The following is a 13,759-nucleotide window of genomic DNA, read 5'->3' as shown; positions in this document are numbered from 1 at the left end:
GTTGCCTCCCTCGACCTGAGCGTCCGTGTAAGCTTACAGGGAGCTACATGTTATATATGATCTTCACTGGACAGTGGAAAGAATATGAAGTTTGCAAGTCCTTCAGAGGGTGTGTGATTTATTCTCATTTGGATTATTGGATGTATACCATGTGGACCTTACTACATTTGGATCCATCAACCTGAAAGTAACTCACTTTATTTCTATTGTCCGTACTAGCTGAAAGTATGAGCAACACCAGTTCTCCACGATACTCTACACAGGAACCCGACTCTCTGGACTATGGTATCCTAAATGAGCTACGCGACACACTTAGTGGGTATGATAGACAGACATGTGAAACTAAGTTGACTACGATATACACGGATGAGGAAAACCAACTAAATGACATTCGTTTCTCACTGTATGACATTGCAAAGAGTGAAAAACCTGACTTTCCAGATGGTGCCCTTATAAAGAGGGTGAAAAGAGCCGGCCAGACTAAAAGTGTGCTTATGAAATATGCATCAGATGTGTACCTGCTCTATAGCTATATTACTGGGTCTGTGCCTGCTCAAGTTATTTAATCGGAAGTCATGAGTCGACAGAAATCACGTGCTCACGGTAACGAAGTATCTGACGAAAACACTGAACTTGTGGATGATAAAGACAAAGATGTGCTTGTATGTTTCCTCTCAAAACTAATGTGTATGCATGAAGAGATGAATGAACGCTTTACAGTCATCTATGATAAAATGAACGATTTCCAGTCTAAATATGAAGAGGACATGTTTCACATGATTACTGCATTAGAGGAAAAGAACAAAGAACTTGTTTTCATAACGTAAGAATGTAGATATTAAAGAGCTCCAAGAAACTCTACATACAAGAATATCAACAATTGATAAACGAACGTCTGCTATAGATGGGAAAATAGATTGTATGAGCACCAGAAGTAAGCTATTGTACTCAGAAGCCGTAAAAAGTGCGAATCCTGATGACCTGCGTGTGACATTTGAAAATACAGCAACAACCCAAGCAGCAGCTCATTGTCCAGCAATTAGTGATGGTGACCCATCTAGATCAACAAACTCAACAATCCGAGACCACAGACAAAAGCCAAACAATGTGAGACACTCGCGACAAGAAATATCTCGTGACCACACGAACAATGAACCGTCCCTTACTATTGTATGCGAAAGCCCCAGTGAAGAAAATCATACAAGCCAATCAAGGACAGTCCAGCTGAACGATCAGTGGAAAAAAAGCCTTCTCTGGGGCCTCTCGCTTTAAACAAAAGAGGCTTGTTCTGTCTTATGTAAAAGCTGACATGCCCTTTGAAATTGTACAAGACGCGATCAAGGACTATGCAACACAGCGTGGTGTTACAATTAGTTATATGAAGCTCCTTAAGCATTGGGAAGGCCGAAATTCAACTTACACAATACGTGTAAATATGCCAACACAATGTGCAAAAGCAATATTGGCCGATGAAACGTTCTGGCCTGAAAATGTTAACTGCAGAGAATGGGTACCAAAAAGTTCTTGGTATACATATGACAACTCAGGAGCCGAGAATGAAAAGCCATACTAACAATAAACATTATACATAGTGCACTGTTACTACTCGGTATGCTTCGAATAGCAACTTGGAACATACGAGGCATTATGCACGGTACACATCAGTTATGTACCAGACTAGACAGCACAGATCTATTCTTTGTGACTTAACATTGGTTAAGTGAACAAAATGCCTCCCTTATGAACACTATACATGATGATTTTGATGTTTACTATAAATGCAGCTGTACCAGTACTTCTCAGCGTGGGTCAGGTGGTATAGCAACATTCATACGTAAAGGCGATTGGTGTAGGGTATCCGTAATCAATACATCACAAAGCCAAAATGTAATCGGAGTAAGTCTACAAATAGGTAGTAACACATTATATGTGATAGGAACGAGATTACCTTCCCCTAACATCCTAGACAGTGTATACTTCGAACAGCTGGATTATGTGATGGAATTGTATGACATATACTCGCAATATGGTCTTACTATTCTTACTGGAGATTTTAATGCAGATATACGACAATCTGCTGTCCAAAGAATGAGATCTCGCTGTCTTCAAAGGGTACTAAATGAACGAACCCTAAATTCAGTTGTACCATTAGACGATATTACTAAGTATACGTTCTCAAACAAATGTAAAGATGTGAGAACAATGATAGACTATATGTTTGTGAGTGTTGATTATCTAAATAACGTTATTGGTTATACAATTGATACCGATATACCATATACTGTCTCAGACCATCTGCCTATCCTTCTGTGTATAACAAATGACTGTCCTAAAAAACCATATGGTGGATATAAGCTCAATTGGAAGAAAGCGTGTGATACTGATCTTATGCTGTACCGCTATGAAACTGAAAATTACTTTCGTGAAGACATATGCAAGTTGTCCCAATTCCCATCCCATAATGAATATATTGAAACGTATAATAAGTACATTACAGATGCCCTCCATGCATCTACTGCAGTAAGTATCCCATTAACGAAGTTTAAACCCTACCTCAAACCCTACCTGAAAAAAGACAACCTGAAGTTATTACATGATGAAATGCGCAGTAAAAGACGACATTGGCAAGAGAATGGCAGGTCACATGCTAAGAACGATGAGAACTTTGTTAAATATAAAGAAGCAAAGCGTAGTTTTAGAAGACAGCATCGTAGATCCAAACAATCGCTCATAGATTGCAGACTGAAAGAACTCTATGAGGCAGCTGAAATAGATGTACATGAAACTTTAAAACTGCAAAACGATATCACAAAACTAAGGGCCAAGTACACAAACTTCTTTATAAATATAATCAAAGTAGTAACGCGGAAGGTATTCGGGGAATCTTTGGTAAATACTTTCGAGACTTGTCAATCCCAACCATGGAAAGTCATTTTGACTGCTCTTTTGCTGTTGAAGTAATATGCTCAGTCAAAAATATTGAAAAACAACGAAACATCTGATGCTGATAACGATGTAACTGCTAACCATCCATTGAAGAGACCATTCACCATTGCAGAGGTATTAAGTACAGTTAACGGACTGAAAAACAATAAATCTCCAGGACCTGATGGGCTCACAAACGAACATATTAAGTATGCGGGAAGATCTTTATTAAAGCATATTATGGTATTATTCAATGCTATCATTAAACATGAATATATACCCAAAATGTATCATATTGGCGAAATCTTACCAGTACATAAGGGACGAGGAAAAAGTAAAAGTGATCCATCTAACTACAGGGGCATAACACTAACTTCAGTCCTAAGTAAGCTTTTCGAAAGAATGCTTCTCAACAGGATCGAAAAATGGACAAGCGATGATGTAGCATTCCCTCACCCACTACAGTTTGGATTTAGAAAAAATGCTGGTGCTGAAACGGCGGCTCTCACTCTTCTAGAATGTATTTCATATTTTAACGAAAGAAACTCACCAGTTTATTGTGCCTTCCTCGATAACGATAAAGCCTTCGATCGTGTTTGGCTTGACGGTCTCTTCTACAAATTACATAAATTTGGTATCAATGGTAAATTATGAAGAATTCTACGTTTATCTTACAATTCTATGTACTCATGTGTTAGCTTTGCCGGCTTCAAATCTGATGTTTTCCCTGTTAAACAGGGTATAGGTCAGGGTCGTGTCATATCAGCATGGCTCTTTACTCTTTATATAAACGATTTGCTTCATGAACTAAGCAATTCCGGTTGTGGACTATGTCTCCCATGGGGACGATGCCCAGGAATACTGTTAGCAGACGACACGACCTTGATCAGCTGTAACACAACAGGTCTTCAAATGCTCCTAAACGTTGCAGAAAATTATGGTAACAAGTGGCAGTTAAAATACAATGTGTTCAAAAGTGCTGTCCTAACTTTTGGATGTAGTAAAAAAACAGTGTCGCCTGAACATCTTTACATTGGTAAGATAAAGTTACCTGTTCAAAAGGCAATTGTCTATGCGGGAGTGTACATAAGTACTGCTAAAACTTCGGTAGAAAGAACGAGGTTAGCATGTGAAAAACTGAGAAAATTGATAAATGTAAACCATGATTCTGGCCTGTACTTTGATGGACTTAATCCTATAGCCGCCGTGCGCATCTGGCAACGAGTGATATTACCCTGTGGCTTATATGGATGTAATGTGTGGGGAAACCTATCCTTAAAGGAATATGAAATGCTAGAAATCACTCAACGCTATTTCTGTAAGAAAATCCAGGGTTTTAATAAGCGTATGCCCAAAGAAATAGAGAGAGACACAATTGGTGTTATATCAGTTCAAGGATACATTGATCAACAAAAGCTTTTGCTCCTTGGTAAGCTATGTAATTCAAACCTAATGTATATTTTCAAACAAATGTTTCTAGCCCGACTTGGACAGTTTAGATATAAAACAACACTAGTTAATAAGAACAAGTGGGACACGAAATCACCCATCTTCAGCATGCTACATCTTGTCTCCAAATATAATTTATCTGACGAGGTTAATGATTATATAATGTGTTCAAATTTCATCAAGAAACGATTATGGTCAAAATTGGTGAAAGAAAAGATTCACCTACACGAAAAACAATTACTAAACAATGCGCTTCTGAGCAGATTATCTCTGTCAAGATATCTAACAATACGATCTGGACGAGAACATAGGTTATGGAAACTTGCTCTCGATAGACCAGAATATTTTACTTTCTTAGCTATACTAGTTCGCTTAGGTTCAATGCCAATAGAATCAAAGGAATGTATTTGTGGAACACTGCACTACACTACACTATGTTAAACTACACTACACTGCGTGTATAACAGGTAACACCACGGCCGACACTGCACTACACTGCACTACACTACACTACACTATACTACATTACACTACACTACACTGCGTATGTAACAGGTTACACCACGTTCTACACTACACTACACTACACTACACTAACTGCTGATGTAACAGGTAACACCACGCACTACACTACACTACACTACACTACACTACACTACACTACACTACACTACACTACACTACACTGCGTATGTAACAGGTTACACCACGTTCTTCACTACACTACACTACACTACACTGCGTATGTAACAGGTTACACCACGGTCTACACTGCACTACACTACACTATGTTAATCTACACTACACAACACCATGTTAAGCTACACTACACTACACTGCACTACACTACACTATGTTAAACCACACAACACTACAGTACACTGCGTGTATAACAGGTAACACCACGGTTCACACTGCACTACACTACACTACACTAACTGCGTATGTAACAGGTTACACCATGGCCTACACTGCACTACACTACACTACACTATTCTAAACTACACTATACTTCACTACACTACACTAACTGCGTGTGTAACAGGTTACACCACGGTCTACACTACACTGCACTGCACCGCACCGCACCCCCGCACCGCACCGCACCGCACCGCACCGCACCGCACTGCACCGCACTACACTACACTAATAAACCTTGCATACTAAAATAAAGAGCAACATTTCTGTATGAGCTCGTAACCACAAAACATCTTTTCAAAAGAGTTGTTTTTAGAATCTAATTGTTTTGTTGCATATGTCAACATTTTGTAACACTAAATACAAAGACATCCGATTGACAAGCGTCCAGTTGAATAACTACGAAATCTTTAATATGGTCTCAATGTAATAGTGTCCTTTCACTGGAATAGAGCATGGCACGAATGTAAATTAGTTTAGTAATGAAGAACATTTAATAATCATATGATATTGTTTCACTGCATTCTGAAACATCTGGACTGATTGCATAGTTTTGTTGAGCTTATTCTAAAAATCAAGTCTGTAAAAGTAATAATGATGTTCACTGGGTCGTTGTTTCTACTTGGGTAACCAAGCAGAATATGAATGAAGTTGAGTTTGATTTTGACTTTTTTCGAGGTGTTTCCTTGTGTGTTTACTTGGCTTCAGTCCAGAATACATGAACAGTGTTACTGTGTTTCTACAACTACTGCTGTCTATATAGTCTACTTTCGACAAAAACGTGTTGGCTGGAAGTATATGGTGTAATAAAGTTAATAAAAATACGTCTGTACATGTACAGCACCTTTATTTTTTCAGATTCTTGGATAATGAAACAGCGGCAAACAGGTAGAGTAATTACCTACATTCGAATAGTAATCTGGCATGTCGAACGGCGTTCATTCTGATACTTCGTGAATGTCTTGAAGTCTAGTTTATTTTCAGTTAAATACACGTCCTTCTATTTTAGAGTTTTTTAGAGAACAGTCTGATGATGCCACAGCCTTAAACCTTGAAAGGGAACTGGAACGCGTCACCAAGCAGGTACGTTGTTTTACATACGATGTAGTAATGATCTCATACATTTTAGCACCCCTGACTGTTTGTCCGGCGTCCAACTATGTATTCATAAAGCAGGTACAGTTGTTGAAACCTGACTATTCATGAGTTGCGGTTAACATTTTTGTTACAGTTTTGGGGAAAAGGTTTGGACAATGTGTGCTTAGGATCGTTGATTCTTTTCCATGATAAAATGTGTATAGGCAGTTAACTTCTCTCAGTTGCAGGTAAAGATGGAGAGAAACAGTGAAAGAGGTAAGTTTATGTTGTATGGTCAAAATAGGATGTTCTAAAAATGTGGTAAACAGTGGTTTAATAATCATAACACTTATTAAATTGGTATTGACATTTTTCTGTAGTTAGAAAACTGAAATAAAGGATTAATTAGCAGATTAATCTACCATAGCAGTGTGACAGGAAAGGGGGTTCGGTTTAACGCCACTTTTTTAATTATTCTCAATCATGTCACGACGTGTCAGTATAATTTGTGAGGAAAAGTAGAAGCGAGAATTTAGCATTGGGATGGTCGTAAACAACTAAGTATTACAAACAGGGTGAATCGTGTTCGATATTTTGAAGAACTTTGGTTGTTTGGAATGAACACAAAGTGTTTCAATTAGTTACTTACAATTGTAAGAAACTGATATAATGTGCATAAATCCTAAGTAATGTTACACATGTATGATATTCCTCATTCTGGATGTACGAATCACTGCTACTGAATTGTCGAACGCAGTACCACCCAGAAACAAAGTTATTTTACCTCATGTGATAAACTGTTACTTCGTCACTGAAAGTGCAAAGTGTCACTTTCGTCAGTCTTTGATCTATGTGTCACTCGTGTGGTACTAACGTCATTAATCATGATACATATATACTTATATCGTCAACAATGAAAATTGTAGGTTTGATATTTAGAGATAGGAGAGTGAGTGAGTTAAAGTTTAACGTCACATCGGCAATATTTCAGCCATATCGTGACGAAGAGATAGGAGACATACAGATGAGTTTTGTATCCCACGGAAAGATGCATATTTGACATCGTTGAAGGTTTGATACAGTTCAGTAAAGTTAACTACATGTTGTTCATATAAAGAGGTTATCACGCGAGTGTGTTTAGGGATGGGTAATATCCTGTATTTGGAATAAACATTGTGTTTATCCAGCCTTGGCGAGCTAAATACAAAATGTCTATTCCTAATACAGGACATTTACAATTCCCAAACACACAAGCGTGATACATGTAACCTCTTCATCAAAAATGTCATTCTTTAATTTTGTGCTCGAAAATCTCTTCCATCTCTCACAAACATACCTATACATTGCATTTTTTCCTGGAATGCGCGCATTAATATATATTACGTCAGAGGGTAAGTGATGTGTCAGTCGGACAGTGACAGTATAGTTCCAACAGAAACCTGTTTCTTACACAGTGGCGTAACCACATATATGCATAAAAAACAATTGCCGACAAAAAATGTTTTTACTTGCCTTTCCCGGCAATTCAGCGGTCTGTTCGATAGAGTCACTCCCCTTTAGGTTTCTCGGCAGGATAAAGCCCACGGATAAAAACGATATCCATTGGGGTCATATGCGGACAGAGATGCAGATATCAAAGGTCAAGTAGGGACAACTTTCAGTGTTTATAGACACACATGGCGTCGCCCTTGTCATTCGGCGATCGAGTCAGAATTAATCATCGGGAATCTGGATAAACTACAGGGATAATTGCTATCATTATTAAAGGAACAGTCAATTATACTAAAATCAGTGTCTAACTGTGACGTAGCTAAGGCTTTTTATATGTTTTTGCAACATTGGAGATATAAATTTCGAAACAATTTAACGAGGGCACTAGGCCTAGCCAAGCGGTATCAGTACGGGGTCTATGCTTGTAGACCTCTGCGGCTTAAAAACCTTTTCCACAAATTAAAATAGTTGGATTTCTTCCGAAATATGTTTGAATTGTTACCTTGTTTCGTTTTGTCGCTGTGTGTACATCTGACTGCACTTCTTAACGTTATGACAGGACAGGCCGACTGTCAACATCGTCTGACCGTGGCCGTGATGTCTCACAGCCATACGTTAATATTGACTTTTAAAATAACATTCGACTAAATCATTCAGTGCCCATAAATATCGACTGTTATGGCTCCCTCTGACACCTGTATCAAGTGTCATTCAAAACAATATTGACAAAATGTGGCCGATAATTGGAATATGTCATCGTATTGCCTGATCTGCTTACTTACATATTTGAATATATTAAAATAGGTATGAGTCGAATTGAATTCTATCAAACTGTTAGTGAGAGCTATTTTATAGAAGATACCATGTTCCATGGACTGTTGTCTGTTGTGTGTGCATGTTATTGTGAGTTCTCTCTTTGTACTTGTGTACCATTGTATAGCAAGATGGATCGAAATATAAGAGGTTTATATTAAGTATACGTTATACCCGATCCAGCCGATGAGTCTTGAGGTCATGTACGTGGGCTGAATGTAGGGTGCAGAAGAGACCTAGCGGATATTGACATGGTCAGGGTCAGAGTACAGTTTAGGTATTATTAATGTGGGCTATGTAAGATGTAGCTACCATGTAGAAGTTATGGTTTGAGCCAGGTGTGGAATGTAACAGGATTATTGACATGCGTCAGGTGTGTGGTGCAGCTAACATGTTGGGGTTATTGGCGTTGACTGGGCCGTGTTATTTGTAGCTCAGAAATATACTCTAATTAATCGTATTAATTTGGAGACGCATTAAATTCAAGATTTACAGTTTTAGTTAAAAATCAAATTAACCTTTGGCCACTTTTGGTCACACAGGTGACAATGTTAAATCGTTTTGCAGCTTATTTACAGTCATGTACATCTATTGATGATAAACCTATAACATTATATTAGCAACTTTCGGGAGTAAGGACTATTGTTCAACAAATCAACACATGTTTAACTGAAACGCAAAGGACTCAAAACATTTTGTCTGTGAAGATTGCAAATTCTCTTAAAGATTCCGGAGACAAAGAAAAAGATGAGACGAAGACAGGGGGCGTGGGGCAGATGGCAATACAGGTAACCATACAGTGGATTAATATTCTGTTCTTTGAATCTCATCCGACAGCTCTACACTCTACAGAAGCAGCCAATTAGACCCAGATTGCATTTGGCACTTAATAGCCCTTTATGATTCACACTTATAGCTTACAGTTATTAATGAATGGACTAATTATCTTCTTACTACAATACCAACGAACTCTTTTCTCTCAGTTCCAGGATATGATGAAAAGGGCCGAAGGTGATCATGAGTCTGGTTGTTCTCGTCCTTGCTGATGTAATATTCCCCGCCACAGTGGGAGGGGACACAGGATTGAGTGTTGTTCGTCACATCTTCCGTCCGTCACGTTTTGTTTCCGGACCAAAACGCAAAGATCGTTTAATATTTCTGTATCAAACTTTTAACAGATATCAGTCCAGCCATGAACTGGTGCATTTTGCCGTTTAGGAATTTTTGAAGGCTTCCATGAGCACAAATTACACAGATATCAGTCAAGGCTTGAACAGGTGTCCTTTACTATCTTGGTATGTTTTCAAGGAAAATCTTACAAATTCGAATTTAATGAAGGCTCCATTTCCATAGCAGAACTCATGAACCATTTTGTACTTCCTCACTTATCAATCGAAAGGTCAACTGATTTTTAGATTTTCGGATTTTTTCAACTGTGATATTTAAAAAAAAAAAATGGAAACCCCAATAATATCCAATAATAGCCACGGCTCCCTGTGGTGGTCTCGTAGTAACACCACACTATTAAGATGGTTAAAGGTACCAGTCAGCTAGCAGCGTATCATTGAGTTTTGGACTCAGGGGCATTGACTGTATAGAACAGGTCCAAGTGCACGCATTTCTTAATGGGGCATAATGGATGTAAACATATTCGCTTTGTTTCCAAAACTGAATATGAGACGTTGATGATATAACGAAAAGTACAAAAAAGAAATGTTTACAGCAAGAGCACTTTAGCAACAACGTTTTAATTTTAACTTGTGTTTTCTTTATACTAGTCCAATTTATCCAGTGCAATAGTCATAGCGTGTGTGACAGGTTATTCAAATTAAGAAATGTTCTTTGTGTGTTTAAAGCATCATGATCATCTTTCAACTTAGTTCATGTAGACATCGATGCAAAACATGGCATTATGTTATATATTTATGTTTATGTGTATACAATAGCTGTCATGTGTTTGATAACAACAAAGTATATGTTTCCTCAGATATGGACGAGTCTCAAAGCAGTCTAGTTGAAGAGCAATCTATGTCAAAGGTAGGATCAGTGTCACGTTTGGTCAGTGTAGTAAATTCCCTAATACGTTGTTATTGTTGAATGGACATCTTGCAGACTTGTAAATCCTGTATGTTTGTAGGAGACATTGAGTGATGACTACACTGCAAGTCAAGAACGGGACATGAGAGCTGCAGAGACACAAATATGTAAGTGTTCAGCTTGACATGTGTAGACAACGTTCCTGGCTTGAAAGACATCAATGATCTAATATCCACAGTGACATGGTATATGACACTAAGCCTGAACTAAACGTGTTGAGAATCAATGAATGTACCCGGGAGTATATTATATATGTTAACCTGAAACACAAATCTTGAGAGAGACAAATATGTAAGTGTGCAGCTTGACATGTGTAGACAACGTTCCTGGCTTGAAAGAGATCAATGATCTAATATCCACAGTGACATGGTATATGACACTAAGCCTGAACTAAACGTGTTGAGAATCAATGAATGTACCCGGGAGTATATTATATATGTTAACCTGAAACACAAATCTTGAGAGAGACAAATATGTAAGTGTGCAGCTTGACATGTGTAGACAACGTTCCTGGCTTGAAAGAGATCAATGATCTAATATCCACAGTGACATGGTATATGACACTAAGCCTGAACTAAACGTGTGCAGCTTGACATGTGTAGACAACGTTCCTGGCTTGAAAGAGATCAACGATCTAATATCCACAGTGACATGGTATATGACACTAAGCCTGAACTAAACGTGTGCAGCTTGACATGTGTAGACAACGTTCCTGGCTTGAAAGAGATCAATGATCTAATATCCACAGTGACATTGTATATAACATTAAGCCTGAACTAAACGTGTGCAGCTTGACATGTGTAGACAACGTTCCTGGCTTGAAAGAGATCAATGATCTAATATCCACAGTGACATGGTATATAACACTTAGCCTGAACTAAAAGTGTTGAGAATCAATGAATGTACCAGGGAGTAAACAGCATATTACATTGCATTAATTACAATATCTGTTCCTGTTTCGACCCGGTAAGTCAGTTTTCCATTATGGTAACATGGGCTTTTACACAAGGTATTGGGAGGGGAAATTCCCTGAGGTATCTAAGCCCAACAAACTGTGACATCAGGTGTCAAACAGTTTGACCTAGTGCAGTCACACGTCCTATTGTCCCTCCCCATTATCAGTGGATGTGTTTGTGTTATGAACGTATAGAATGTGTGTGCTTGTGTCCTTGGAATCTCAGACACACCAATGTAGCAGACATCAGTATCAATGTAGCAGACATCAGTATCAATGTAGCAGACATCAGTATCAATGTAGCAGACATCAGTATCAGCGCTTCTCACTCTGACCCTGTTTATATGTGGACTTCAGCTTCAGGTATTGCAGAGGTCGTCGAACAAGAGAAGATGTTGCTGACCTTAGAGCAGGTACAATTATCTATACTACAGTTGATAAATTCAAAGTACATCCGTATCAAGTTCAAATGATTCATAAACAATCTCTATATTTTTGTCACAATAGTTTATACATAATCTAATTGTATAACCAACAACTAAATAAAGACAGTTTGATAAAGAACAATATGTCACTATCGACGTTTATGAATATGAATGGTTTGAATGATTTTTCCGTATATTTTAAGGAACATGACCTCCAAAAACGACACCTTGATTCGCTGTACTGTGGTACGTATCACAATATTGCACGGGTTATAGTTCTCTATAACATGTTGCAACAGACGGCTGGATCTGTGGATAAACATAACCACACCTGAAGTTTCAGGCTTGACCAAACAAATGTCCAAACGGACTTGAGGAAATCGTGAATTGAGAACCAATAACTTACATTAAAATAATTACATTGATGTGCACAGTAATATAATCATAATATCGTTAGAACAACATCAACAATACAAGTGAAAATGAAGCGTTTACAGATATGCACACAAATATAATATTGACTCATATCACACAATCAGGAGTCTCTCGTATCATATGATCCTTTGTGATTCGTATGACTTGATTCATAGTGGCTCTCATTACATGATTCATAGTGGCTCTCATTACATGATTCATAGTGGCTCTCATTACATGATTCATAGTGGCTCGCATTACATGATTCATAGAGGATCGCATTACATGATTCATAGAGGTTCGCATTACATGATTCATAGTGGCTCTCATTACATGATTCATAGTGATTCGTATGACATGATTCATAGTGGCTCGCATTACCTGATTCATAGTGGCTCGCATTACATGATCAATACTCACGGTGTTTCTGATGTTGTTTTGCCATTGCACATGCACAACTTGCATTGTACAACTCCCCTTGTACAAACAAATAGATCTGAAATGGCACATGCAGGTCACGAACACGTCCGTCTAAACCTAAACCACAATTATCAAGAACATGTCATGTGACTTATTTTGTACCTACAGACCTTCCTGATGAGTGGCTCATCAAAGTGCACTACCTACAGAGACACCAGGATGTCTTGTCCCTGTACGACGTGGACCTGCCGGAAGTCATCAGTGTGAGTCGGCATTCATATTTGTTCATCAAGATCAGAGAGGCACTCCTCTCCTCTACCAATGAACCCAATCAACAAATTTTTCTTCTAAATAAAGCAACAAAACACTAAAATCATAAGAAATCTGGCCAAAAAGCTGTGTCTGTATCATAAGCATGAGTAAATGAATCACTATCAATTAGTGATGGTACATACCAGGTGTTCGAAATTGTTGAGCACGTGTACAACCTGATGAACCTACTGCTGACAGTGAACCTGTAACACGTGTGTATTGTGTATGTGTTTCATACACAAGAAGGCGCTCGGCATTTTCAAGTTACATATAGAACTCACCACTCTGATTCATATGAATATGTTTTTAAAGTAATTTGTATAAAAGGTGAATATGTAAATATGGCTTACAATAGGAATAATGGCATAATATCACGCAGTAAACGAATTTAAGGCACACAAAACATCACACAATTCTGATACCTTCAATATATCGAACAGGTCTCGCACAATAGTGCCTATGT

The 13,759-nt window shown here is 38.2% G+C and overlaps 1 protein-coding gene across 1 annotated transcript in view; it reads left to right on the top strand.

The window, feature by feature from the left end:
* LOC124139577 overlaps positions 1-13,759 on the top strand; it is a 73,686-nt gene that overhangs the window by 29,766 nt on the left and 30,161 nt on the right. Inside the window, exons 11-20 of the mRNA XM_048390408.1 lie at positions 6,151-6,180; positions 6,302-6,375; positions 6,612-6,645; positions 9,400-9,461; positions 9,657-9,684; positions 10,661-10,710; positions 10,811-10,877; positions 12,089-12,138; positions 12,354-12,396; positions 13,153-13,247. Coding sequence (XP_048246365.1) covers positions 6,151-6,180; positions 6,302-6,375; positions 6,612-6,645; positions 9,400-9,461; positions 9,657-9,684; positions 10,661-10,710; positions 10,811-10,877; positions 12,089-12,138; positions 12,354-12,396; positions 13,153-13,247 — 533 coding nt within the window. The remainder of the gene's footprint in view (positions 1-6,150; positions 6,181-6,301; positions 6,376-6,611; positions 6,646-9,399; positions 9,462-9,656; positions 9,685-10,660; positions 10,711-10,810; positions 10,878-12,088; positions 12,139-12,353; positions 12,397-13,152; positions 13,248-13,759) is intronic.

The sequence above is a fragment of the Haliotis rufescens genome, unplaced genomic scaffold, assembly GCF_023055435.1.
Source record: "Haliotis rufescens isolate VD_foot unplaced genomic scaffold, xgHalRufe1.0.p SCAF_9, whole genome shotgun sequence".
In the NCBI taxonomy this organism is placed as follows: domain Eukaryota; kingdom Metazoa; phylum Mollusca; class Gastropoda; order Lepetellida; family Haliotidae; genus Haliotis; species Haliotis rufescens.
Note: the sequence above shows the minus strand (reverse complement) of the source record. Positions and strands in the feature narration are given on the sequence as shown.